This window comes from Cervus canadensis, chromosome 13 (genome assembly GCF_019320065.1).
Source record: "Cervus canadensis isolate Bull #8, Minnesota chromosome 13, ASM1932006v1, whole genome shotgun sequence".
In the NCBI taxonomy this organism is placed as follows: domain Eukaryota; kingdom Metazoa; phylum Chordata; class Mammalia; order Artiodactyla; family Cervidae; genus Cervus; species Cervus canadensis.
Window position 1 is genome coordinate 27,519,688 of NC_057398.1, and position 26,285 is coordinate 27,545,972.

General features: G+C 42.8%; 1 protein-coding gene across 4 annotated transcripts in view; it reads left to right on the forward strand.

Annotated features, from left to right (window-relative positions):
* Positions 1 to 26,285, forward strand: part of FHAD1 (forkhead associated phosphopeptide binding domain 1) — a 160,118-nt gene that overhangs the window by 14,692 nt on the left and 119,141 nt on the right. For all 4 annotated transcript variants that reach the window (XM_043486194.1, XM_043486195.1, XM_043486196.1 and 1 more), the window contains exon 3: positions 20,497 to 20,703. In XM_043486194.1, coding sequence (XP_043342129.1) covers positions 20,497 to 20,703 — 207 coding nt within the window. The remainder of the gene's footprint in view (positions 1 to 20,496; positions 20,704 to 26,285) is intronic.

A 26,285-nucleotide genomic window follows, 5' to 3' on the forward strand; every position in this document is an offset into this window, starting at 1 on the left:
AGGAGGAAATGACAACCCACTCCAGTATTCTTGCCTAGAGAATCCATGGACAGAGGAGTCTGGCAGGCCACGGTCCATATGGTAATGAAGAGTCAGACGTGACTGAAGTGACTTAGCACACACATATGCAAGCAAGGAGGAGACCTGCCAATGACCATCCTGGCTGCCATGTGCACAGTCTCCCTTTCTCCCGTTTTACACACTCCAAAGCCTCAGCCTTGCTTATTTCAGAGTTAATAACCTTTCAAATTATAATTTATATGATTTGATGTGCCTTGCGAGCTATAATTTTTTAGAGTTGGATGTGGCTATTACCTATAGTCTACTGAGAAAGGGGCTCATTTCTTCCGGAATAAAAAAATACCGCAAGCCAACGGTTGGATTTTCCATTGGTATAAAGTGAAAGTGTTAGTTGTTTAGTTGTGTCTGACTCTTTGCAACCCCATGGACTGCAGCCCGCCAGGCTCCTCTGTCCATATAATTCTCCAGGCAGGAATTGGAGCAGTTGCCATTTCCTTGTCCAGGGGATCCTCCCCACCCAAGAATCAAACCTGGGTCTCCTGCATTGCAAACAGATTCTTTACCATCTGAGCCACCATTTTGTGTAAGAATATATAAACACTGTATATAAGAGTGCTTGCTAAACATGGGCTCCTAGACTTTCTGATCCAGTGGGTTTGGGGTAAGGCCCAGGAATCTTCATATTTATATGCTCCCCAGGTTCAGGTCAGAGTGGGGTCCCCTGGAATTGGTTCCAGGACCACATTTTGAGAACCACCAGTGTTCCCTTCCTGTCCCTTCTTGATTGGTGCTTCTTCCCTTCTGATGTTCTGGGAGCTCCTGCTTTTGTGTATGTGTGTGTATTATTTCAATAAACTTTGTTTTGAGGAAGAGAGAAGCGAAGGTTAAACAGTGAAGGGCTGACTGTGTAAGGACTCCCCGTTTAAGGGACCCCCAGAGTCCCATCCTGGGGAGGTTCCAGGATCCCCTAGAAGACTGAGGTATAGGACAGCCCAAGTCATTTCAGGGCTGAGGCTGGGAGGGTGGAGATGGAAGAGAAGGAGAAAGGACAGAAATGCCCAGGGGATGAAATGCCGATGCCCGCACCTCTGACGCTCAGTGACCAGCATCCTGGAACTGCTTTCTCTCGGGTGGAGCGATCCGCCCAGCCTGTGTCAGCACTTCTCAGATGGGATCCGAGGCTCACTGCCCCACACGACCAGGTGACACTTGTCTCTTCCCCTGGCACCTGCCGGTTCTGGGCTGCCTCTTAGAAAAGAACCAGAGTCGACACCATACTCTTTTTTATTTGTTTATCTTCTTACAAGACAATTCCAGAAAAACATCTACTTCTGCTTCATTGACTATGCTTAAGACTTTGTGAGGATCACAACACACTGTGGAAAATTTTTAAAGAGATGGGAACACCGGACCACCTTACCTGCCTCCTGAGAAACCTGTATGCAGGTCAAGAAGCAACATTTAGAACCAGACATGGAACAATGGACTGGTTCCAAATTGAGAAAGGAGTACTTCAAGGCTGTATATTGTCACCCTGCTTATTTAACTTATATGCAGCGTACATAATGCAAAATGCCAGTCTGGATGAAGCACAAGATGGAATCAAGATTTCCGGGAGAAATATCAATAACCTCAGATATGCAGGTGACACTACCCTTATGGCAGAGAGCAAAACTGAACTAAAGAGCCTCTTGATGAGGGTGAAAGAGGAGAGTGAAAAAGCTGGCTTAAAACCCAGCATTCAAAAAACGAAGATCATGGCATCTGGTCCCATCACTTCATGACAAATAGATGGAGAAACAATGGAAACGATGAAAGACTTTATTTTCTTGGGCTCCAAAATCACTGCAGATGGTGACTACAGCCATGTATTTAAAAGACACTTGCTCCTTGGAAGAAAAGCTATGGCCAATCTAGATAGCATATGAAAAAGCAGAGACATTACTTTGCCAACAAAGGTCCATGTAGTCAAAGCTATGGTTTTACCAGTAGTCATGTATGGGTGTGAGGGTCGGACCATAAAGGGGGCTGAGCGCCGAAGAATTAATGCTTTTGAACTGTGGTGTTGGAGAAGACTCTTGAGAGTCCCTCGGACTGCAAGGAAATCAAACCAGTCCATCCTATAGGAAATCAGTCCTGAATATTCATTGGAAGGACTGATGCTGAAGCTGAAGCTTCAAAACTTTGGCCACCTGATGGAAAGAGCTGACTCATTAGAAAAGACCCTGATGCTGGGAAAGATTGAAGGCAGGAGGATAAGGGGACAACAGAGGATGAGATGGTTGGATGGCATCACTGACTCGATGGACATGAGTTTGAGCAAGCTCCGGGAGATGGTGAAAGATAGGGAGGCCTGGTGTGCTATACTCCATGTGGTCGCAAAGAGTCAGACACGACTGAGCAACTGAACAACAGCAAGCAAATTTACCCAAGCAATTTTTCTCTAAAAGAAATGTAAATTCATGTCTGTACAAAGATTTCTGACATCATCATCTTGTTTATTAGTCTCAGACAGGATTACTGGAATAGTCTTTTTATCTGCATTTCACAGATGGGAAAGTGTGTCTGCTGTGTCCAGGGACAGGTATGGCTGTAACTCAGACAAGCACGGCCACATTGCCCACCAGAGGTTCCCAGATGTGGTGTCCTGCCAGCAGTGGGCGTCCCTCTCCCACTCCCTCCCCAGTATAGGGTGTTGTCCAGCCATTGGATCTTCGGTGATCTACAGGGTGAAGTATAGTACCCGTGTCATTTTTGTTCACACTTCTCTTATTCTGAGTGAACACCTGCACTTTGAGATATAAGGTGACAAGTGGACTCTCTGTGGGGAAATCCATGGAATGAAACAGACCTGAGGAGGGTACACTTGCCAGCTCCCCATCTGTACCCACCACCCGCCGTGTCATCCTGCCTGGATTGCACTCCCGTCCCACCCCTTTCCCCACCCCCACGCCATCCTACCCCTGACTCCAGCCCGAGTGCTCCTAACTCTGGGGGGTTCACCTGTCTGATCTCACCAGTCCTCGGGGAATTTTTTTGTCCCCTGTTTGAGAACTGGCAGCTGATTTCATCGGTCAGTTCCCACCACAGCAGTTGATGGGGCTGCTTTTTCACTTGGAGGCGGAAGGCTTCCAAGAGGAAAAAGTTCAGAGGAAAGGACTAGATCATCATCTCATCCGTTTCTTGTGATAAAATGCACATAACATAAAATCTGCCATCTTAACTACTTTTTTAAAGTGTACAGTTCAGTGGCATTAAACACGTTCGCATTGTTGTGCAACCCGTCACTCCCATGCATCACCATAACTTGTTTCGTCTTGCAGAACTGAAACCCAGTCCCCATGAAACCGCTCCCCATCCCCCTGCCTCCCAGCCCCCAGCACTACCATTCTGCTTTCTGTCTCTATGGATTTGAGCACTCTGGGTGCCTCACGGAAGTAGAATCATACAGTATTTGTCTTTTCATGACTGGCTTATTTAACTGAGTGAGGGAGAGGGAAGCCTGGCATGCTGCCGTCCATGGGGTCGTAAAGAGATGCGACTTAGCAACTGAAAAACAACTACAGTGACCTCAAGGTTCATCCATTCTGTCGCATGTATCCGAATTTCCTTCCTTTTTAAGGCTGACTAATAATTCATTGTGTGGATTTGCCACATTTTGTTTATTCATTCGTCTACCAGTGGACACTTCGGTTGTTTTTACCTTTTGGCTATTGCAAACAATGCTATGAACATGGGTGTATAAATATCTCTTCACGTCTCTACTTTCAGTTCTTTGGGATATATACCCAAAAGTAGACTTGCTGGATCACATGATAATTTTATTTTTAGTTGTTTGAGGAACTGCCATGCTGTTTTCCATAGCAGCTGCACTAATTTATATCCTCACCAACAGTGCACAGGGGTTTTACCTTCCCAACATCCTTCCAACACCTGTTATTTCCTGTTGTTGTTTATAGTAACCATTCTGATGGATGTGTGGTGAAAGAAAGATCATAATCTTTTGAATAGCTTACAGAATACACAAAAGCTATAGCATATATTTATGGAGTGCTTACCAGGCTATGGTTTTTCCAGTGGTCATGTATGGATGTGAGAGTTGGACTATGAAGAAAGCTGAACGCTGAAAAATTGATGCTTTTGAACTGTGGTGCTGGAGAAGACTCTTGAGAGTCCCTTGGACTGCAAGGAGATCCAACCAGTCCATCCTAAAGGAGATCAGTCCTGGGTGTTCATTGGAAGGACTGATGCTGAAGCTGAAACTCCAAAACTTTGGCCACCTCATTCGAAGAGTTGACTCGTTGGAAAAAATCCTGATCCTGGGAGGGATTGGGGGCAGGAGGAGAAGGGAACAACAGAGGATGAGATGGCTGGATGGCATCACCAACTGGATGGACATGGGTTTGGGTAAACTCCGGGAGTTGGTGATGGACAGGGAGGCCTGGCGTGCTGTGACTCATGGGGTCACAAAGAGTCGGACACGACTGAGCGACTGAACTGAACTACCATATCTCTCATGACTTACTTTATTTATCTTTTATGTATGTTCTATACATATTTATAGAATTATATCCTCAAAACAAATCCTGTGTGGGTAAGAACTGCTCTTATCATTATTATCCTCATTTGAAGACGTGGAAATGGAACTCAGAAAAATTAAGGGACTTGCCCAAATCACATAGCTAGGTGGGGGAGGTGGGGCTGAGTTTCAAACTGGGCTGACTCAAACTTCTAAAAATGAAACTAAAAAGCTTTTTTCCTGTAAATTTAGCTTTGGGAACATCTAATATCTAAGTATTGGAAATTCCTTGTAGGTTAACTGAGATGACAAGGTAATTGGCTAAGCTAGGGCGATTCCCACCCTGTGTAATCCAGGGTGGGGTTGTCAGTGAAACATACCTGTCTATAGTCTAGAGATCCTCATTCATGCCACAGGCTGAGGTGGCGCCGTCTAGTGGGGGTTCTCGGTAAGGGGGAAATGTGTGTACATGCTCACTCTGTGTCCCACTCTTAGTGACCCTATGGACTGTAGCCCGCCAGGCTCCTATGTCCATGGGATTTTTCAGGCAAGAATACTAGAGTGGGTTGCCATTTCCTGCTGCAGAGGATCTTCCTGACCCAGAGATCGAACCCACGTCTCTTGTGTCTCCTGGATTGGCAGGCAGATTTTTACTACTAGTTCCTTTCCCAGGAAGAGGAGCACTGGGGCTGTTAAGTGAAGACTCAGCAAGATCCCCATCTCTTCTTTCCAAACTAGCCAGAGTAAGTTCTCTGCTTCCACTTGGATAAACTAGGATAGCCTCCCTATTTTAAGATCACTGATTACATCTGCATGGTCCCTCTTGCCACATAATGGATTATATTTCCAGAGATCAGGGCGTGGGCATTTTTGAGTGAAAGCTATGGTTTTTCCTGTAGTCATGTATGGATGTGAGCGTTGGACCATAAAGAAGGCTGAGCACTGAAGAACTGATGCTTTCAAACCGTGGATTGAGAAGACTCTTGAGAGTCCGTTGGACTGCAAGGAGATCAAAACAGTCAATCCAAAAGGAAATTAACCCTGAATATTCATTGGAAGGACTGATGCTGAAGCTGAAGCTCCAGTACTTTGTCCACCTGATTCGAAGAACTGACTCATTGGAAAAGACCCTGATGCTGGGAAAGACTGAAGGTAAAAGAAGAAGATGGCAGAGGATGAGATGGTTGGATGGTGTCACTGACTCAGTGGACATGGATTTGAGCAAACTCTGGGAGACACTGGAGGACAGAGGAGCCTGGTGCGCTTCAGTCCATGGAGTCACAAAGAGTCAGACACGACTTAGTGACTGAACAACATCTTTGAGAGACCATTCTGCCCACCGCATTAATACTCCAGCCTGCCTGGACCATTGCTATGAAACTGGTTTGACAGTTTTTTGGAAGAAGCAGTGGGTCAACAACAGGGCCCATGGAGAAAGATGGCTGGATGAGCTGGAGGGTGATAATATATCAAGAATGGAGGGGGCAGGGATTGTTGAATGAGCACCTTAGCATTCAGAAAGCCTCCGGGCAGTTTGGGACCTGGAGATAAACCAGGGGTTGGAAATACACATCCAGGAGTCCAGGGGGTGGTCAGCAGCCCCAGCGCATAGAAACAGAGTGAGGAGGAAACAGACACAACCCTAGAATCCCAGGGAGCATCTGAGGGGAAAGGAGCCTGGCGTGGAGACCTGGAAGCAGTCAGAGAGCTGGGGGAGCCAGGAAACTGTTGGCGGACCAGGGGTGTTAATAACAGGGACAGCTGACGGTTACTGAGGGCTTGCTCCATGCCAGGCCCTGCTCTTTGCACTTTCGAGTGTATTAACTCATTCCATCCTTAGGAGGTAAGGGCTGTAGTCTGCCCCAGTGAGGTTGCTGGGGCACAGATAGGCTGAGGATCCTGCCTGAGGTCACAGAGGGAGGCTGGGGCGCTGGTACCAGACTCTGCGGAGCCTTGCTCATCCCCAGGGCTCTCCCAAGGAGACCAGGAGGGAGGATCTAGCCGATGGGGAAGCAGAGAAACTTCCTGTTTCATTCCACTCCCAGGCTCGCTGTCCTACCAGCCCCTGGCCTTTACCTCATATCCTTATTCTTTAGAAAACCCTGTTTTCCTACTATTTCTGCACTCCATCCCTTTCTGAGGCAGTGGGGGGCTGGGGTAAGGGGACAGACAGGACAGCCAAGAACCTAAAAGTTAAAAAGAAATAGATCAAACACATACACACATACATTAATTTCAAAAATGTCTTCCTACTACTTTGAACACTTTATCAAGCAGTACCTTTTGTCAGTTCTGTGAAGCCTAGCTTATGAAACTCACTTTTGCAGCTCAAGGAGCAACAGCAGAGAAGCAAAGACCCATGCCCTGGGCTGCCCAGCTGGAGAGTAGCAGAGGTGGGGCTTGAACTCTAGGCTTTCCGACTCCAGAGCACATCCTCCTGCTCACAATAGAGAACATTTTGCATTCGCTCTGTTTTCTTCTAAAAACATATACATGCTTTTATTTGTATTATGTCACCAATAACTTACAAGACTGTCCTAATGTTACCCTCATTTACAAATGAGGAAACTGAGGTATCACTTGCCCAAGGTCACCCTGCTAAGAAATGGGAGAGCTGAACTTGAGCCCAGCTCTTAAAGCTGAATAATATTCCACTGCATGGATGGGTCACATTTTGCTTATCCATTCATTAGTCGATGGGCACATGAGTTGCTTCCACCTTTTGGCAATTGTGAATAGTTACGTTAGTCACTCAGTCGTGACCAACTCTTTGCGACCCCATGGACTATAACCTCTCTCCATGGAATTCTCCAGGTCAGAATACTGGAGTGGGTTGGCATTTTTCTCCAGGGGATCTTCCCAACCCAGGGACTGAACCCGGGTCTCCCGCATTGCACGCAGATTCTTTACTGTTTGAGCCCCCATCGAGGCCCAACTGTGAATCATGCTGCCATAAACATGAGTGTACAGATGTCTCTTCAAGTTCCTGATTTCAGTTCTTTTGGGTATATGCCCAGAAGTGGACTTGCTGGATCAGATGATAATTTTATACTAAATTTTTCAAGAAGCCACCATACTATTTTTCTTATCAGCTGCACCATTTTACATTCTCAACAGTGCCTAAGTGTTCCACTTCCTCCACATCCTTGCCAACACATGTCATTTTCCATTGTTTGCTTGTTTTTGATAGTAGCCATCCAAGTGACATGAGGTGATATCTCATTGTGGTTTTGATTTGCGTTACCGTAATGATTAGTAATGTTGAGCATCTTTTCTGTTGGCCATTTGTGTATCTTCTTTGGAGAAATGTCTATTCCAGTTCTTTGCCATATTCGATCAGGTTATTTGGGGTGTTTTGTTGTTGAGTTATAGGAGTTCTCTATATATTCTTTTAAAAATATTTATGTATTTCCTTGGCTCTGTCAGGCCTTAGTTGTAGCACGTGGGATCTTTTGTTGTAGCACACGAGCTCTTCAGTGTGGTGCCTGGCCTTCTCTCTGGTTGTGATGCTTGGGCTCAGTAGTTACAGCATGCAAGTTTAGATGCCCCATAGCATGTGGGATCTTAGTTCCCCGACCAGGGATCAAATCCATGTCCCCTGCATTGGAAAATAGATTCTTAACCACTGGACCACCAGGGAATTCCCTGTATATTCTTGATTTGTATGCGTGCTAAGTCTGTTCAGTTGAGTACAACTCTTTGAGACCCCATGGAGTGTAGCCCACCAGGCTCCTCTGTCCATGGGATTCTCCAGGCAAGAGTACTGGAGTGGGTTACCATGCCCTCCTCCAGGGGATCTTCCTGATCCAGGGATCGGCCCTTGTCTTTTACAACTCCCGCATTGGCAAGGGGATTCTTTACCACTAATGCCACCTGGGCCTCATATTCCTGATATTAACCTTTTTCAGTTATGTGATTTGCAAGTATTTTCTCCCATTCTGTAGATGGCCTTTCACCCTGTTAATTGTGTTCTTTGATTCACAGAAGTTTAAAATTTTTATATAGTTGAATTTATCTATTTTATTTTTGTTGCCTATGCTTTTGGTACCATATCCAAAAAAGCATGACCAAATCCAATGTCATAAAGCTTTCCTCCTATGTTTTCCTCTAAAAGTTTTATAGTTTTAAGCTATGTTTAAGTCTTTCATCCGGGCTTCCCCAGTGGCTCAGTGGTAAACAATCCTCCTGCAGTGCAGGAGACTCAGAAGATATGGGTTCAATCCCTGAGTTGGGAAGATCCCCTGGAGGAGGAAATGACAACTGACTCCAGTATTCTTGCCTGGAAAAATCCCATGGACAAAGGAGCCTGGTGAGCTAGAGTCCATGAGGTCACAGAGAGTCGGGCATGAGTGAGCAAGCACAGCAATAAGTCTTTGATCCCCTTTGAGCTATTTTTTGTATACACTGTGAGGTAAGAGTCTAACTTAATTCTTTTGCAGTTTTTCCCAGCATCATTTATTGAAAATACTGTTCTTTCACCCACTGAATGATCCTAGCAGCCCTGTGGAAAATCATTTAACCATACATGCAAAGGTTTATTTCTGTGCTGTCTATCCTGTTCCATTTGTCTATATGCCTGACCTTATGTCAATATCACATTGTTTCGATTAGTGTAGCTTTGCACCTATCAAAAGTAAGTTTTGAAATCAGTAAGTGTGAGACCTCCAACTTCTTGTTTTTCATGATCATTTTGGCTATTCAGTTCCACTGAGATTCCATATGAATTTTAGGATGGATTTTTCTGTTTCTACAAAAATTGCTATTGGGGTTTTGATAAGGATTGCATTGAATCTGTAGATCCTTCTGGGTAGTAATGGCATCTTAAACAATAATAAGTCTTTCAATCCATGACTACAGGGTGTCTCTCCATTTATTTGTCTCTTCTTTGATCTCTGCCAGCAACACTTTATAGTTTTCAGTGTATACATCTTTTACCACCTTTGTTGAATTTATTCTAAAGTATTATTCTTTTTGATGCTATTTTAAATGAAATTATTTCCTCTTTTAATTTAACTTTTAAAAAATTTTTGGCTGAGCTGTGCAGCAGACGGGATCTTAGTCCCCGACCAGTGATCCAACTTGCGCGCCCTGCAGTGGAATTGCAACATCTTAAGCACTGGAATGCCAGGTCTCTGAAATTATTTAACTTCCTTCTTAGATTGTTTACTGTGACTATATAGAAATACAACCAGTGTTTGTGTGTTGATTTTGTATCCTACCTTTGCTACTGAATTTTGTTTATTAGTTCTAACAGGGTTGTTTTTTCATGGACGCTTTAGGATTTAGTACATATGAGATAATGTAGTTTCTGAACAGAGATCATTTTACTTCTTCCTTTCCAATTTGGATTCCTTTATTCCTTTTCCTTGCTTATTTGGTATGGCTAAGGCTTCCAGTAGTTTGTTGAATGGAAGTGGTAAAAGCAGGCATCTTGTTCTTGATTTTAGAGGGAAAGCTTTCAGTCTTTCACCTTTGCGTATGATGCTACCTGTGAACTTTTCATATTTGGTCTTTATTATGTTAAGTAATTTCCTTCTATTTCCTTTTTGTGAGTGCTTTTATCAGGAAAGAGTGTTGCATTTTGTCACATGCTTTTTTACATCAATTGAGATGATCACTTTTTTTCCTTCTTTCTGTTAATATGATATATTACATGGATTGATTTTCATATGTTGAACCATCACTTCTTCATTCCAGGAATAAATCCCATCTGGTCATAGTGTATGATCCTTTTAACATACTGTTGGCTTCAGTTTTCATATTTTGTTGAGGATCTTGGTATCAGTGTTCATAAGAAATATTGGTCTGTAGTTTTCTTGTAATGTCTTTGTCTGGTTTTGGTATCAAGCTAATGCTGTCCTCTTCACCTTTTGAGTCTCAGCTTCTTCATCTCTAAATTGGAGATAATAATAGGATCCTTGTATTGGGCTTCCCTGGTGGCTCAGAGGTTAAAGCGTCTGCCTCCAATGCGGGAGACCCGGGTTCGATCCCTGGGTCAGGAAGATACCCTGGAGAAGGAAATGGCAACCCACTCCAGTATTCTTGCCTGGAGAATCCCATGGACAGAGGAGCCTGGTAGGCTACAATCCACGGGTCGCAAAGAGTCAGACAGGACTGAGCGACTTCACTTCACTTGAGTTCACTTCATAGGGCTATCATGCAGATTAAATGAAAGAATGCACACAACATGCTTCAGCAGGGCCCAGTTCACAGGAAGTTCTCAATGTATGTTAGATGATGATGATGATAATAATAAATAACAGTTTATCTCATAGTAGGACAGCTCAACAAGATGGAACTTATACAGTCAGTCTGTGTCAGCAGCAGGCCTTCTGTCTGATAGGAGCATTTAGCAATTTTCCAAGTAAAGGGAACAAGTGATATTATAGGGGAGAACTAGGAAGCTCTTTCCTTGCCTAACATGTGGTAGAGGCTCACGCAATTTTGTGAAGTCATTTAAAACTTCCTGCTTGGTTTGATTTCTTAATAATGGCTTGTCAGCTTTTAGGGAACTGAAAGTAGTGAAGCCTGGGAAGAGAAAAGCAAAATGTAACACACAGAATTTCTCTTACTCATGGGTAATACTAAAGGTCCGTAGGACACAAAGATCAAGGGGGATGGTGGTGATGATGATGTGGGTGGCATTTTCCAAAGAACTAATGTGTTTTCATGGTTTTTTAATGCCTTATTTTTTTTCATTTATTTTTATTAGTTGGAGGCTAATTACTTTACAATATTGTAGTGGGTTTTGTCATACATTGACATGAATCAGCCATGGTTTTACATGTATTCCCCATCCTGATCCCCCCTCCCACCTCCCTCTCTACCCGCTCCCTCTGGGTCTTCCCAGTGCACCAGGCCCGAGCACTTGTCTCATGCATCCAACCTGGGCTGGTGATCTGTTTCACCCTAGATAATATACATGTTTCAATGTATTGAAGCATTGCCTTATTTTTTTCAAGCAGTTTTAGGTTTATAGGAAATTGATCGGATAATACAGAGAGTTCCCATATATCCCACCACACCCAACACACACAGTTTCCCCTGTTATTAACATTTTGTATCAGTGCAGTATATTTGTTACAATTGACAAACCAATATTGATGTGTTATTGTTAACTAAGTCCATAGTTTACATTAGATTCACTTTTTGTGCTGTACATTGTTTGGTTTTGACAAATGTGTGGTGACAAGTCTCCACCATTACAGTATCATAGAGAATAATTTCATTGCCCTAAAATCCCCTATTCTCCTCAAGCCCCTGGGCCCCTGGCAAGTACTGACCTTTTTACTGTCCCTATAATTTTTACTTTTTCCAGAATTTCATACAGTTGAAATCATATAGTATGTAACCTTCTCAGACTAGGTTTTTTCTCTAAGCAATATGCATTTAAGATTCTTCCATGTATTTTTGTAATTTGATAACTCATTTATTTTTAATCATTAATATTTCATAGTATAGATGTACCATAATTTGTTTATTAATTTACCTTTTAAAGGATATCTTGGTTGCTTCCAATTTATGGCAATTATAAATAAAGATGCTATAAGCAATTAGAAATAAAGATGCTGAAAGCATGTATCCAAAATAAATGAGTCTTCATGGATATAGAGAACAGACTTGTGGTTCCCAAGGGAGAGGGGGTTGGAGGAGGGATGGAGTGGAAGGTTGGAGTTAGCAAATGTAAGTGATTAAATATAGAATATATAAACAACAAGGTCCTACCATGTAGCACAGGAAACCATATCCAGTATCCTATAATAAACCATAATGGAAAAGAATATTTTAAAAAACTGTATGTATGTATATCTGAATCACTTTGCTGTAAAGCAGAAAGTAAATGACATTGTAAATCAATGTAAAATAAATAAATAAAATTAATGAGTCAATAAGAAAACAAACATCCCAACTTAAAACTGGGGAAAAGAAGATATACATGGACTTCCCTGGTGGTCTAGTGGCTAAGACCCTGGGCTCCCAATGTAGGGGGTCTGGGTTCAATCCTTGGTCAAGAAACTAGATCCCGCATGCTGCACTAGGACCTGGTGCAGCTAAATAAATAAATATTTTTTAAAAGGATATACAGATGTAAAATAAACATATGAAAAGATGTTAAATATCATATGTCATTAAGGAATTTCAAATAAACATGAAATATCTCTTCATTTATTTAAACTACTTTGATGTCTTTTATCAACATTTTATAGTTTTCTTCACATAGCTCTTTTTTTCATATAGCAAAGTATTTTATTTGAATAAATAAATTTATACTTAGTGAATAAAATTTATACTTAGATTTATTCCTAAGTATTTCTTTCTCTTTTTTTGGTGCTAATGTTAAGCAGTATTGTGTTTTTAATTTCAAATTCCAGTTGTTCACTGTTGGTTTATAAGATAGCAATTGACTTTTGCGTATTAATCTTGTATCCTGAAACCTTGCTATAATTGCTTATTAGTTCCAGGAGGGCTATTTGTCAATTCTTTGGGATTTTCTGCATAAACAATCATGCATTCTACAAAATGGGCAAAAGATCTGAACAGACACCTCACCAAAGAAGATTTTTTTCCTTCCCAATCAATAATGTTTTATTCTCTTTTCTTGTCTTATTGCGTTAGCTATGACATAAAATACAATGTTGAAAATGAGTGGTGAAAGGAGACATCTTTGCCTTATTCTTGATTTTAATTGGAAAGTTTCTAGTTTCTCACCACTAAGTATGATGTGAGTTTTTAGGGTTTTTATTGATGTACTTTATCAGGTTGAAGTTGTTCCCCTTCATTCCTAATTTGCCAAGAGTTGTGGTGGTTTGTTGGTTTATCATGTACACTGTGCTTAGTCGCTCAGTCGTGTCTATCTCTTTGCGACCACATGGCCTGTAACCATCCAGGCTTCTCTGTCCATGGGGATTCTCTAGGCAAGAATACTGGAGTGAGTTGCCATGCCCTCCTTCAGGGGATCTTCCCAACCCAGGGATCAAACCCAGGTCTCCTGCATTGCAGGCAGATTCTTTACCATCTGAGCCATGAGGGAACCCACCAGGTTTATTATGAATGGATGTTAAATTTTGTCAAATGCTCTTTTTTCAATCTACTGATAAGGTAATGTGATTTCTCTTCTTTACATTATTGATGTGATAGATTACATTGATTTCCAAATCTTTGCATACCTGGGATAAATCCCACTTGATTGTGGTGTATAATTCTTTTTATATGTTATTGGATTCAATTTGCTAGTATTTTGTTGAGGGTTTTGCATCTTTCTGGAAAGGAAGAACTGGTCTGCAGATTTCCTGTCTTGTAATATCTTTATCTGATTTTGGTATTAGAGTAAGGTTGGCTTCACAGAATGAGTTAGGGAGTATTCCCTCTTCTTTTTTCCAAAAGAGATTATAGAGAACTGATATCATTCTTCAGTTCAGTTCAGTAACTCAGTCGTGTCTTACTCTTTGCGACCCCGTGGACTGCCACATGCCAGGCTTCCCTGTCCTTCACCAACTCCCAGAGCTTGCGCAAACTCATATCCATTGAATCAGTGATGCCATGCAACCATCTCATCCTCTATCGAACCCTTCTCTTCCTGCCTTCAATCTTTCCCAGCATCAGGATCTTTTCCAGTGAGTCAGTTCTTCGCATCAGGTAGCCAAAGTATTGGAGTTTCAGCTTCAGCATCAGTCCTTCCAATGAATATTCAGGACTGATTTCCTTTAGGATTGACTGGTTGGATCTCCTTGCAGTCCAAGGGATTCTTAAGAGTCTTCTCCAACACCACAGTTCAAAAGCATCAATTCTTTGGTGCTCAGCTTTCTTTATGGTCCAAATCTCACGTTCATACATGGCTACTGGAAATACCATACCATAGGTATGGTCCATACCATAGGTCCATACCATAGGTGGACCTTTGTTGGCAAAGTAATGTCTCTGCTTTTTAATATGCTGTCTAGGTTGATCATAGCTTTTCTTCCAAGGAGCAAGCGTCTTAATTTCATGGCTGCAGTCACCATCTGCAGTGATTTTGGGTCCCAAGAAAATAAAGTCTGCCACTGTTTCCGCTGTTTCCCCATCTATTTGCCATGAAGTGATGGGACCGGATGCCATGATCTTAGTTTTCTGAATGTTGAGCTTTAAGCCAACTTTTTCACTTTCCTCTTTTACTTTCATCAAGAGGCTCTTTAGTTCTTCACTTTTTGCCATAAGGGTGGTGTCATCTGCATATCTGAGGTTATCAATATTTCTCCTCTCAATCTTGATTCCAGCTTGAGCTTCATCCAGCCTGGCATTTCAAATGATGTACTCTGCATATAAGTTAAATAAACAGGGTGACAATAAACAGCCTTGACGTACTCCTTTCCCAATATGGAACCAGTTTGTTGTTCCATGCCCAGTTCTAACTGTTGCTTCTTGACCTCCATACAGATTTCTCAAGAGGCAGGTAAGGTGGTCTGGTATTCCCGTCTCTTGAAGAATTTTCCACAGTTTGTTGTGATCCACACAAGCAAAAGCTTTGTCGTAGTCAATAAAGCAGAAGTAGATTTTTTTGGGGGAACTCTCATGCTTTTTCAGTGATCCAACAGATGTTGGCAATTTGATATCTGATTCCTCTACCTTTTCTAAATCCAGCTTGAACATCTGGAAGTTCGTGGTTAAAGTACTGTTGAAGCCTGGCTTGGAGAATTTTGATGATTACTTTGCTAACAAGTGAGATGAGTGCAATTGTGCTGTAGTTTGAACATTCTTTGGCATTGCCCTTCTTTGGGGTTGGATTGAAAATTGACCTTTTCCAGTCCTGGGCTACTGCCCAGTTTTCCAAATTTGCTGGCATGTTGAATGCAGCACTTTCACAGCATCATCTTTTAGGATTTGAAATAGCTCAACTGGAATTCCATCACCTCCACTAGCTTTGTTGGTAGTGATGCTTCCTAAAGCCCACTTCACTTCGTATTCCAGGATGTCTGGCTCTAGTCCAGTGATCACACCATCGTGGTTATCTGGGTCATGAAGATCTTTTTTTATATAGTCCTTCTGTGTATTTTTGCCACCTCTTCTTAATATCTTCTGCTTCTGTTAGGCCCATACCATTTCTATCCTTTATGGTGCCCATCTTTGCATGAAATGTTCCCTTAGTATCTCTAATTTTCTTGAAGAGCTCTCTAGTCTTTCCCATTCTATTGTTTTCCTCTATTTCTTTGCATTGATCACTGAGGAAGGCTTTCTTATCTCTCTGTGCTATTCTTTGGAACTTGGCATTCAAATGGGTATATCTTTCCTTTTTTCATTTGCCTTTTGCTTCTCTTCTTTTCTCAGCTACTTGTAAGACCTCCTCAGACAACCATTTTGCCTTTCTGCATTTCTTTTTCTTGGGGATGGTCTTGATCCCTGCCTCCTATACAATGTCATGAACCTTTGTCCATAGTTCTTCAGGCACTCTGTCTATCAGATCTAATCCCTTAAATCTATTTGTCACTTCTACTGTATAATCATAAGTGATTTGATTTAGGTCATACCTGAATGGTCTAGTGGTTTTCCCTACTTTCTTCAATGTAAGTCTGAATTTGGCAATAAGGAGTTCATGATCTTTCCTTAATATTTGTAAAATTTACCAGTGAACCCACCCAGGTCTGGTACTTTCCATTTTGAAAGGTTATTCATTACTGATTCAAATTCTTTAATAGATATGAGTCTATTCAGGGTATTTTTTCTGTTTGTTTGAGTTTTGGCAGATTGTGTCTTTCAAGGAATTGATCCACTTCATTAAGTTATAAAATGTGTGGGCATAGAATTATTCATGCATTGCGTGCATGCTCAGTCATGTCTGACTCTTTGCAACCCTATGGACTGTAGTCTACCAGACTCCTCTGTCCATGGGATTTTTCCAGGCAAGAATACTAAAGTGGTTTCCATTTCCTACTCTGGGATCTTCCTAACCCAGGGATGGAACCAGCATCTCTTGCGTCTCCTGCATTGGCAGGTGGATTCTTTACCACTGTACCACCTGGGAAGCCCCTCAGAATTCATAATATTCATTTTTTATCCCTTCAGGGATCATGGCTTCTCTTTCATTTCTGATTTTAGTAATTTGTATCTTCTCTCTTTTTTCTTGATTATCCTGGTAGAGGTTTGTCCATTTTATTGATTTTTTTTTTTAAAGAAAGCTCTTGATTTTGCTGACTTTTCTCTGTTATTTTCCTGTTTTGTTATTTCATTCATTGCTTTTTTTCTTCTGCTTGTGGTAGGCTTGTATCGGTCTTCTTTCTCTAGTTTGATACGGTGGAAGCTTATATTACTGATTTTAGATCTTTCTTCTTTTCTAATATATGTGTGCAATGCCATAAATTTCTCTCCAAGAGCTGCTTTCACTCCATCTTGCAAATATTCATAAGTTGTATTTGCATTTTCATTTAACTCAAGATAATTTGTTTTATTTCTTGTGAGACTTCCTCTTTGACCCATCTGTTGTTTAGAAATGTGTTGTTTAATCTCCAAATATTTGGGGATTTTCCATCTATCTTTCTGGTATTGGTTTCTAGTTTAATTCCAATGTGGTCTGAAAACAGTTCAGTTCAGTTCAGTTCAGTTCAGTCGCTCAGTCGTGTCCGACTCTGCCACCCCATGAACCACAGCACGCCAGGCCTCCCTGTCCATCACCAGCTCCTGGAGTCCACCCAAACCCATGTCCCTAGAGTTGGTGATGCCATCCAACCATCTCATCCTCTGTCATCCCCTTCTCCTCCTGCCTTCAATCTTTCCCAGCATCAGAGTCTTTTCAAATGAGTCAGCTCTTCGAATCAGGTAGCCAAAGTATTGGAGTTTCAGCTTCAACATCAGTCCTTCCAATGAACACCCAGGACTGATCTCCTTTAGGATGGACTGGTTGGATCTCCTTGCAGTCCAAGGGACTCTCAAGAGTCTTCTCCAACACCACAGTTCAAAGGCATCAATTCTTCATCGCTCAGCTTTCTTCACAGTCCAACTCTCACATCCATACATGACCACTGGAAAAACCATAGCCTTGACTAGATGGACCTTTGTTGGCAAAGTAATGTCTCTGCTTTTTAACATGCTATCTAGGTTGGTCATAACTTTCCTCCCAAGGAGTAAGAATCTTTTAATTTCTTGGCTGCAATCACCATCTGCAGTGATTTTGGAGCCCAGAAAAATAAAGTCAGCCACTGTTTCCACTGTTTCCCCATCTATTTGCCATGAAGTGATGGGACCAGATGCCATGATCTTAGTTTTCTGAATGTTGAGCTTTAAGCCAACTTCTTCACTTTCCTCTTTCACTTTCATCAAGAGGCTCTTTAGTTCTTCACTTTTTGCCATAAGGGTGGTGTCATCTGCATATCTGAGGTTATTGATATTTCTCCCGGCAATCTTGATTCCAGCTTGTGCTTCCTCCAGCCCAGCATTTCTCATGAGGTACTCTGCATATAAGTTAAATAAGCAGGGTGACAATATACAGCCTTGACATACACCTTTTCCTATTTGGAACCAGTCTGTTGTTCCATGCCCAGTTCTAACTGTTGCTTCCTGACCTGCATACAGGTTTCTCAAGAGGCAGGTCAGGTGGTCTGGTATGCACATACTTTGCATAATTTCTATTCTCTTTACATTTGTTGAAGTATGTTTTGTGGCCAAGAATGTGGTCTGTTTGGTGAGTGTTCCACATGAGCTTGAGAAGGATGTATGATTGGTTGTTGGATGAAGTTGTGTGGCTGTCTGTTAGATCCAGATGATTGATAGTGCTATTCAGATCAACTTTATTCTTACTGATTCTTGCCTGCTGGGTCTGCCCATTACTGATAGAGGGATGCTGTGGTCTCTAGCTGTCATGATGGATTCGTCTGTTTCTTCCTGCAGTCCTTTCAGTTTTTGTCTCCCATATTTTGATACTCTATTGTTGGGCACATGTAATGAAGGACTGTTACATCATCTTAGAGAATCAATCCCATTATCATAATATAACACCTCTCTTTATCCCTGATAACCTTCCTTGCTCTAGTCGGTTCTATCTGAAATTAATGTAGCTACTCCTGCTTTCTTCTTGTGTTTCAATATTTAAATGTCAAAGTGATGGATAGGAATTTGCAAAGTTGGGAAGGGCACAGGCATTTGAATCAGGCAAACCTGGGTACAAAGCCAGGCAAGTCAAGCTGGGTGACGTAGGCACACCTCATCATTCCGTGCCTCCGTTTCCTCATCTAAAAAGTCAGGAACTGTCAGACCTACTGCATAGCTCAGGGAACTATATTCAATATCTTGTACTAACCTGTAATGGAAAAGAATATGAAAAAGAATATATGTTATGTGTGTGTGTGTGTGTGTGTGTGTGTGTGTGTGTGTGTGATGTAATCACTTTGCTATACACCAGAAACTAACACAACGTTGTAAATCAACTATCTGTGCTGTGCTCAGTCGCTCAGTCATGTCCAGCTCTTTGCAACCCCGTGGACGTAACCCACCAGGCCCCTCTGTCCACAGGGATTCTGCAGGCAAGAATACTGGAGTGGACTGCCATACCCTCCTCCAGGGGCTCTTCTCAACCCAGGGATCGAACCCATGTCTCCCGCATTGCAGGTGTACTCTTTGCCATCTAAGCCACCAGGGAAATGTTTAAATGAGGCAGTGCCCCTTTGGATTATTGTGAAGATGTGGGATGTATATATAATATAAGTGGGATGTTAGCATAGATTTCTAAGTCCAAGTACTCTTTATGAAAGTTGAGTGAGGCACTCTGAGGAGAATTAACTTAGAAAATAATTGTGAAGTCTCAGGCTGGAGTGAATGGCTCATAGGCAGTGTGCTGAAAAGACAGAAAACTTCACACATGCCCTGCAGCCCATAGTCCAGGGCACCCAGGCAGGTGGGATGTGATATTTCCTCCTTGGTGCTGAGTTTTGCTCACTCTTCTTATTAAAGTGAAATTGCATAGGAGCCCTCTGCCCCCACTGCCAGTTCACTGTCTGAAATCCCTTTCTTTGGGGTGAAATGTGGTCACACCAGGGCCCCTACTGAAAACCAGATCATCTTCGGTTAGATAAATTCTGATTAGCTTTTAAGAAGCACTAGACATAATCAATCACATGGGAAAACCAAGGCTTTTAAAAAGTAGTTATAAAACCTGTTGTGGGATTTTCCTGGTGGTCCCATGGTTAAGATTCTGATCTTCCAGTGCAGGGGGCACAGGTTCGATCCCTGGTCGGGGAACTAGATCCCATATGCCATGCCCAAAATAAATAAATTAGTAGGATATAAATTAACAAAAAAGAAAAAGATGAGAAAATGAAATTTCATAAATAGAAAGATTGTAAACATAGGAAAAAGACTGGAAAGATGTGAATCGCTGTGTTCAGACAGTGCTTGCCTCTGGGGGACAAGAGTCTAAGTGATTTTGATGTCTTCTTTATGTTTTTCTCTAGCTCTCATTTTCTGCATTGTTAAGAAAAATGTGTTCTTCTAAAAATGAATAGAACAAACAAATGAAAACAACAATCATTATAAAACCTCCCCTTAACTTTAACACTTGCAGTAAATAGTTGAGTCACTTGCCAACTGACCTATCTGGTTTGTGTTGGGCCATTTCTGCTGTCTTGCCATTTGGGACAACCCAAAGTGTATTCGCATGGGATCATAGAAATACAGACTGGCCAATTCCTGACAAGTTCCCTCTTGCCTCTTCTGTGGTGCCTGACTCTCTGTTCAACACCTTGGGCACCTATTCTGGGTCTGGTGTCAGACAGAGCCCATGGCCCTCTGTTCACTTGCTGTGTGGCCTTAGGCAAGTCACTTAACCTCTCTGAACTTCAGCATCCTCCTTAAAAGGAGGACTGCAGTGACCATGCAGTCAGATGAAGCCATTAGCACATGGAGGCACCCAGCGTCAGTAGCACTAGTAAGTACTAAGGCTTCCCTCCTTATTCCCGTTTTCCTGGCTCTGACTGTCCCCTCTCCTCCCGTTTCAGTCTGCAGACATCGACAACCATCACGCGCTCATCGAATATAATGAGGCTGAGGGCAGCTTTGTTCTCCAGGACTTCAATTCCCGCAGCGGCACCTTTGTCAATGAGTGCCACATTCAGAACGTGGCTGTGAAGCTCTTACCGGGAGACCTCCTGAGGTTCGGGACTGGAGGGCTGACCTACGAACTGGTCATCGAAAACCCAGCTTCGGTGAGTCCAGGCCCCTGCGGGGTGGGGGTTGGGCGGCAGAGGTACCTCCCGTGCAGCTCGGGGCTCAGATGCGGCCAAAGGTGGAGATGGTCCAAAGCGCATCACTTTGCCCTCAGCTACACAACACAGGCAGCCACAGGACTCAATTCTGTGAAGGTCAGACCCATCAGGTGGGTCCCAGGAAGGAGCGAGTCCCGGCGCCCTCTACTGGGAATTTCTCAGAATTACAGGCAAGAGTTGCCTAGCAACCAGCCCAGAAATAGTGCATTTTCCTGAAAAGTGAAGCTTGCAAGCAGTGATGGAAAGCAGGTGTGTGCTTTTGAAGATGCAGAGATGGATGCTTCGTTTTTAGGCATATCAGTGCTCTACAACTTCCTAGCTTTGAGACCTCGGCCAGGGTTCTTTGCATGCCTGGGTCTGGGTGTTATCAACGGTGCAGGGCACTGAGAGAGTATAGAAAGGGTTATCAGCCTTGTTAGGAAGGCCAGAGGTCCCCAAGTGGCAGGAGGAAATAAACTGCAAGTGGCAGACGTTTTTTTCCTTCTCTTTACAAAATTAAAACTCAGCATTCAAAAAACTAAGAACATGGCATCCAGTCCCATCACATCCTGGCAAATAGTTGGGGAAACAATGGAAACAGTGACAAACTTTATTTTCTTGGGCTCCAAAATCACTGCAGATGGTGACTGCAGCCATGAAATTAAAAGACGCTTGCTCCTTGGAAGAAAAGCTATGACAAACAAAAAGTGTATTAAAAGGCAGGGACATTACTTTGCCGATAAAAGTCCATCTAGTCAAAGCTATGGTTTTTCCAGTAGTCATGTATGGATGTGAGAGATCATAAAGAAGGCTGAGTACCAAAGAACTGATGCTTTTGAACTGTGGTGTTGGAGAAGATTCTTGAGAGTCCCTTGGACTGCAAGGAGATCAAACCAGTCAATCGTAAAGAAAATCAATCCTGAATATTCATTGGAAGGACTGATGCTGAAGCTGAAACTGCAATATTTTGGCCACCTGATGCGAAGAACCTGACTCATTGGAAAAGACCCTGACGCTGGGAAAGATTGAAGGCGGGAGGAGAAGGGGACACCAGAGGATAAAGATGGTTGGATGGCATAACCGACTCAATGAAAATGAGTTTGAGCAAGCTCCTGGAGATGGTGAAGGACAGGGAAGCCTGGCATGCTGCAGACCATGGGATCATAAAGAGTCGGACACAACTGAGCGACTGAACCACAGTACAAAATTAGAGGTTTCTTCTAATCCTGTGTTTCATGGTGACACCTGGTTCTGCCTGAACTTAACTTTTCTCAAACCTTGAACTAACCAATGTGTTTTTCTTATGGAAATGTTTTTCTTAAGCTATGTTAATGAAGCTATATATTTGCTTTGGAATCTGCCTTTCTTCAAGATTCGTGTCAATTGGTTGATGGCTGGAGATGACTCCCCTTGTTCCAATGCTATCTCAAAATGCATGTTATAGGAGAGGGGCTTGGTGCAACTCTCTCAGTCTTGAGGTATTTCTTTTATCTGATTAGCTGTTTGCTAACAGGTATAAAATGCCTTGCCAAAAACTAGCAAGGGGGCACTCTCTCTGTCCCCTTCTGATGTCTGTTTCAGAAGCTTTCTCTATCCCTTTTATACTTTTGTTTGTTTGTTCAATTTTAATTGGAGGCTAATTACTTAACAATATTGTGGTGATTTTTACCATACATTGATTCGAATTAGCCACGGGTGTACACGTGCTCTGCTACACAAAAGCTCCAAGTGATCAAGTCTCGTCTCTGGTCCCAGATTGAATTCCACCTCCTCCTTGGACCACTTCCTCCTTGGAGTGAATCCCCAGTGTAACTCACCGCTCACAACCATAACCTTTCAGTATCTATGTGTAAAAAGTCAAAATCATTGTCTGGTGGAAACAGACACTCCACACCTGGTAACTGTCCTCACACCTTAGATCAGAAATGTTCCTGGATCAGGACCTAAAGGATAGTCCCCGGGTTAATCAGAACGTAACCCCAAACTCGCCCATCAGAGCTCAGTAGGGAGACAGGATGGAGGGTGGTTAGCAACACAGGCCTGGGTCAGAACCCCAGCTCTGCCACTGGCCCACTCAATGTGCTCTTGCACAAGCCACTGGACCCCTCAGAACCTCCATTTCCTCACCTACCAATGGGGCCAACAGCAGTAATGTCTTTGCAGTCTTGTCTCAAGGACTGAAAGAGATGGTTATAACTGTAAAACCCCAGCCCAGTGCCTGGTCCTTGTGAGCACACGATGAACACCTGTTGTGAGTGTCCCAGAGAGACAGTGTGTTCATCTCACCCCCGCTACCAAGAGTGCTGCGTGGACTGAGACCCCCTAGGTGTAAAATCCTTTCTGGGACGAGACTAGATATAAATAAACAAAGCTTAGAGACTCTGGACAGAATCCTGGGTGTGGGTTCCACAGGCAGCCTAAATACTCATTCTGAGATCAGCAGCATCCCTCGGGCTTCCGGGGCAGTGACGCCACATCCATCACGTTCAGCTTTGCAGATCTGGGGCAGTTTTCTTCTACCGCTGCTCAGCCTCCTCTTCCTCCTTGGACCAGCATTAAAGGGTGCTCTCTGGTGAGATACACCAGGGTCCTCTGGCCACCCTGAGGAGGGGCTTCTGACCCTGATGTGTTAACCCAATCAAGGATCCTCTACACAGGCTCTCGGGATCCCCCTCATCAGAACCATGTGGGGAGCAGACCCACAGTACAGATCTGAGGCTCAACCCAGGCCTGAGGACTCATACTTAGGGTTCCCAGATAAAATACAGGATGCCCAGTTAAATCTGAATTTCAGATAAACGCTAGATAATTATTTTATACATGTGTGTCCCAGATATTGCAAGGAACCACTTATGGTAAAAGAAGTTATCTGGTGTTTGTCTGAAACTCAGATTTGACTGGTACCCTACATTTTATTTATGTATTTATTCATTTATGCAAAATCTGCAACCATGGACATCCTCCCTGGGAGTGGGGCCTGGGAATATGTATTCACTCAAGCTCACCCCCTCAACAGTAGGGAAACCCAAATTTAGAATCGTTTGTATGGAGCACTTATAGAGTTGTTTAGGGGTCAAAGAAAAAGGGATTACAGACCCCCAGGTTTGAACATCCAAGTTTGTGAAGTTTGAGTCAATGTTTCCCTAACATGTCTGATTACAAGAATTTTTCAGGAATGCTCAGTAAAATTACAGGTTCCCAGGCACCCTCCCTGGGAGGTTCTGACTTTCTGGCTTGCCTGTAGTGGGAGGAAGCGGGAGAGGGGGAGAAGGAGGCAGCAAATGATATCTGCATTTTTTTTCTTTTTTTCCATACCAAGATATTTATTGAAATATTATTTATAGGGGCATAAAATTTGAAGCCTAAGTCTTCATCAAAAGGGGGCATTGTTTAATAAATCATAAGGAGTTTGTTTATATAGGGAATTCTGTGCTGCCTTTTAAAAACACAGCTTTATTGAGATATAATTAACATACAATAAACTGCACATTTAAATCTGTACTTGGATGGACTTTGACATATGTGTATACCTATGAAAAATCACCACAATCAAGACAGTGAACAAATCCTTCATCCCCCAAGGTTTCCTCTGGATCACAGCATGTGTGTGTTTGCTTGCTTGCTCTTAATAGCTTTGTGTGTGCATGCTCAATCTCTGTGTTATCTGACTCTTTGCAACCCCATGGACTGTAGCCCGCCAGGTTCCTCTGTCCATGGGATTCTCCAGGCAAGAATATTGGAGTGGGTTGCCATTTCCTCCTCTGGCTTAACAGCATCCAATCTCATTGAAGTACAATTTACATAACATAAACTTCACCCATTTTAAGTGTCCCTTTACATGTGCAGCCATCACCACAACCTGCTTTCAGAACATTTTCATCCTTTTCTATCACCCCAAATGTCGGGAAACCTTGGAGGCACTTCATTTTTTAGTTTGCTTTTTAATTTTCAAAATTGAGGTAAAATACATTTACCATGTTCACCTTTTTTAAGAGTACAGTCCAGTAGCATTGAATATATTCATACTGTTGTGCAGCCATCACCACCATCTGACTGACTCCAGAACTCTTTTCATCTTCCCAAACTGAAACTCTACACCCATCAAATAAAAACTCCCTCGTCCTTCCTCCCATCCCACCAGTCCTTCTGTGTCTATGAATTTGACTATTCTAGGTACCTCCTATAGGTAGAATCTTACATTATCTTTCCTCTTGTGACCATCTTATTTCACTTAGTGTGATGTCCTCAAGGTTCATTCCGGCTGAATAATGTTTCATGGTACGTATTCACCACATTTTGTTTGTTCTTTTGTCCATCCATGGCCATTTGCTTCCACCTTTTGGCCATTTCAAGTAAGACTGTTATGAACATGGGTGTACAGATATGAAAGGGGGACTTTATTTTACGAGGTGCTTGTTATATAAGCATGGGAAACAGTGATGACAATCTCTGACCTTGAGTAGATGAGAAGGAAGAAGATGCTTTGTAAGAAGAGAAACCAGTATGGCAGCAGGAGGAATCGCTGACATGGACAGCACTGTGCTAAGCTTATTTCACTGTGCTTTCCCTGTTTCATGCTCACAACAACCCATGACTTGGTTCTTTTGTGATCCCCATTTTACAGACAAGGAATCCAAACCTCAGACAGGTTAAGTAATTTCCCCAGGGTCATACAACTAGTCAGCACGAATCAAACACTATCCCCACTTGCAGATAAAGGAAGGGAGAAAACTATTTAGTCTGTTGCTGGCTGGAACAGTAGCCTCAATTGGTTTTCACAAAGAGCAAAGCATACTTTCACGGTCACTCAATTATACGTGAATTTTTTTCAATTCTCATTTCTACACTCACTTGTGCCCTGCTTCATTCCTCCAGTGACTGCCTGCACAGGTGTTTCCCTGACTGTGCCCAGGTGACTTTGCAGGACTCTCCCCCCCATCTCATCTTCTCAAAAATGCTTTCTTCTGGTGAGTCCCCAGGTTGAGAAGCTTGCATCCTTTAAGCTGTTACTCGTGGAGGGGTCCTTCGCAAGGCCTACCTGAGGGCGGCCTATGGACTGATAAACATTTTCCTATGAATTCCTCTTGCTGATAACTCAGACCTGTGAACTGTTTAAAAGAAGAGAAAGAAAGAGGGGGAAATGGGAAAGGTATTGAAGAGCATCTCTCATCAAGTATTTTGAGATACAGAACTTGCCTCGTGGTCCAGTGGTTAAGAATCTGCCTGCCAATGCAGGGGACATGGATTTGATCCCTGGTCCGGGAAGATTCCACATGCTGAGCGACAGCTAAGCTTGCGTGCCACAACCATTGAGCCCACGAGCCACAGTTGCTGAAGCCTGGGCGCACTAGAGACCACGCTCTGCGGCAAGAGAAGCCACTGCAACGAGAAGCCCCACGCACCGCAGCTAGAGAAAGCCCGCGCACAGCAGTGAAGACCCAGGACAGCCAAATATAAATAAATAAAATTTTGGAAATATTTTAAGGTCTAGTTTTTCTAAGAAATTCTTTGAAGTCATCTTGCCTCCTGGATGTTCTTGTTTC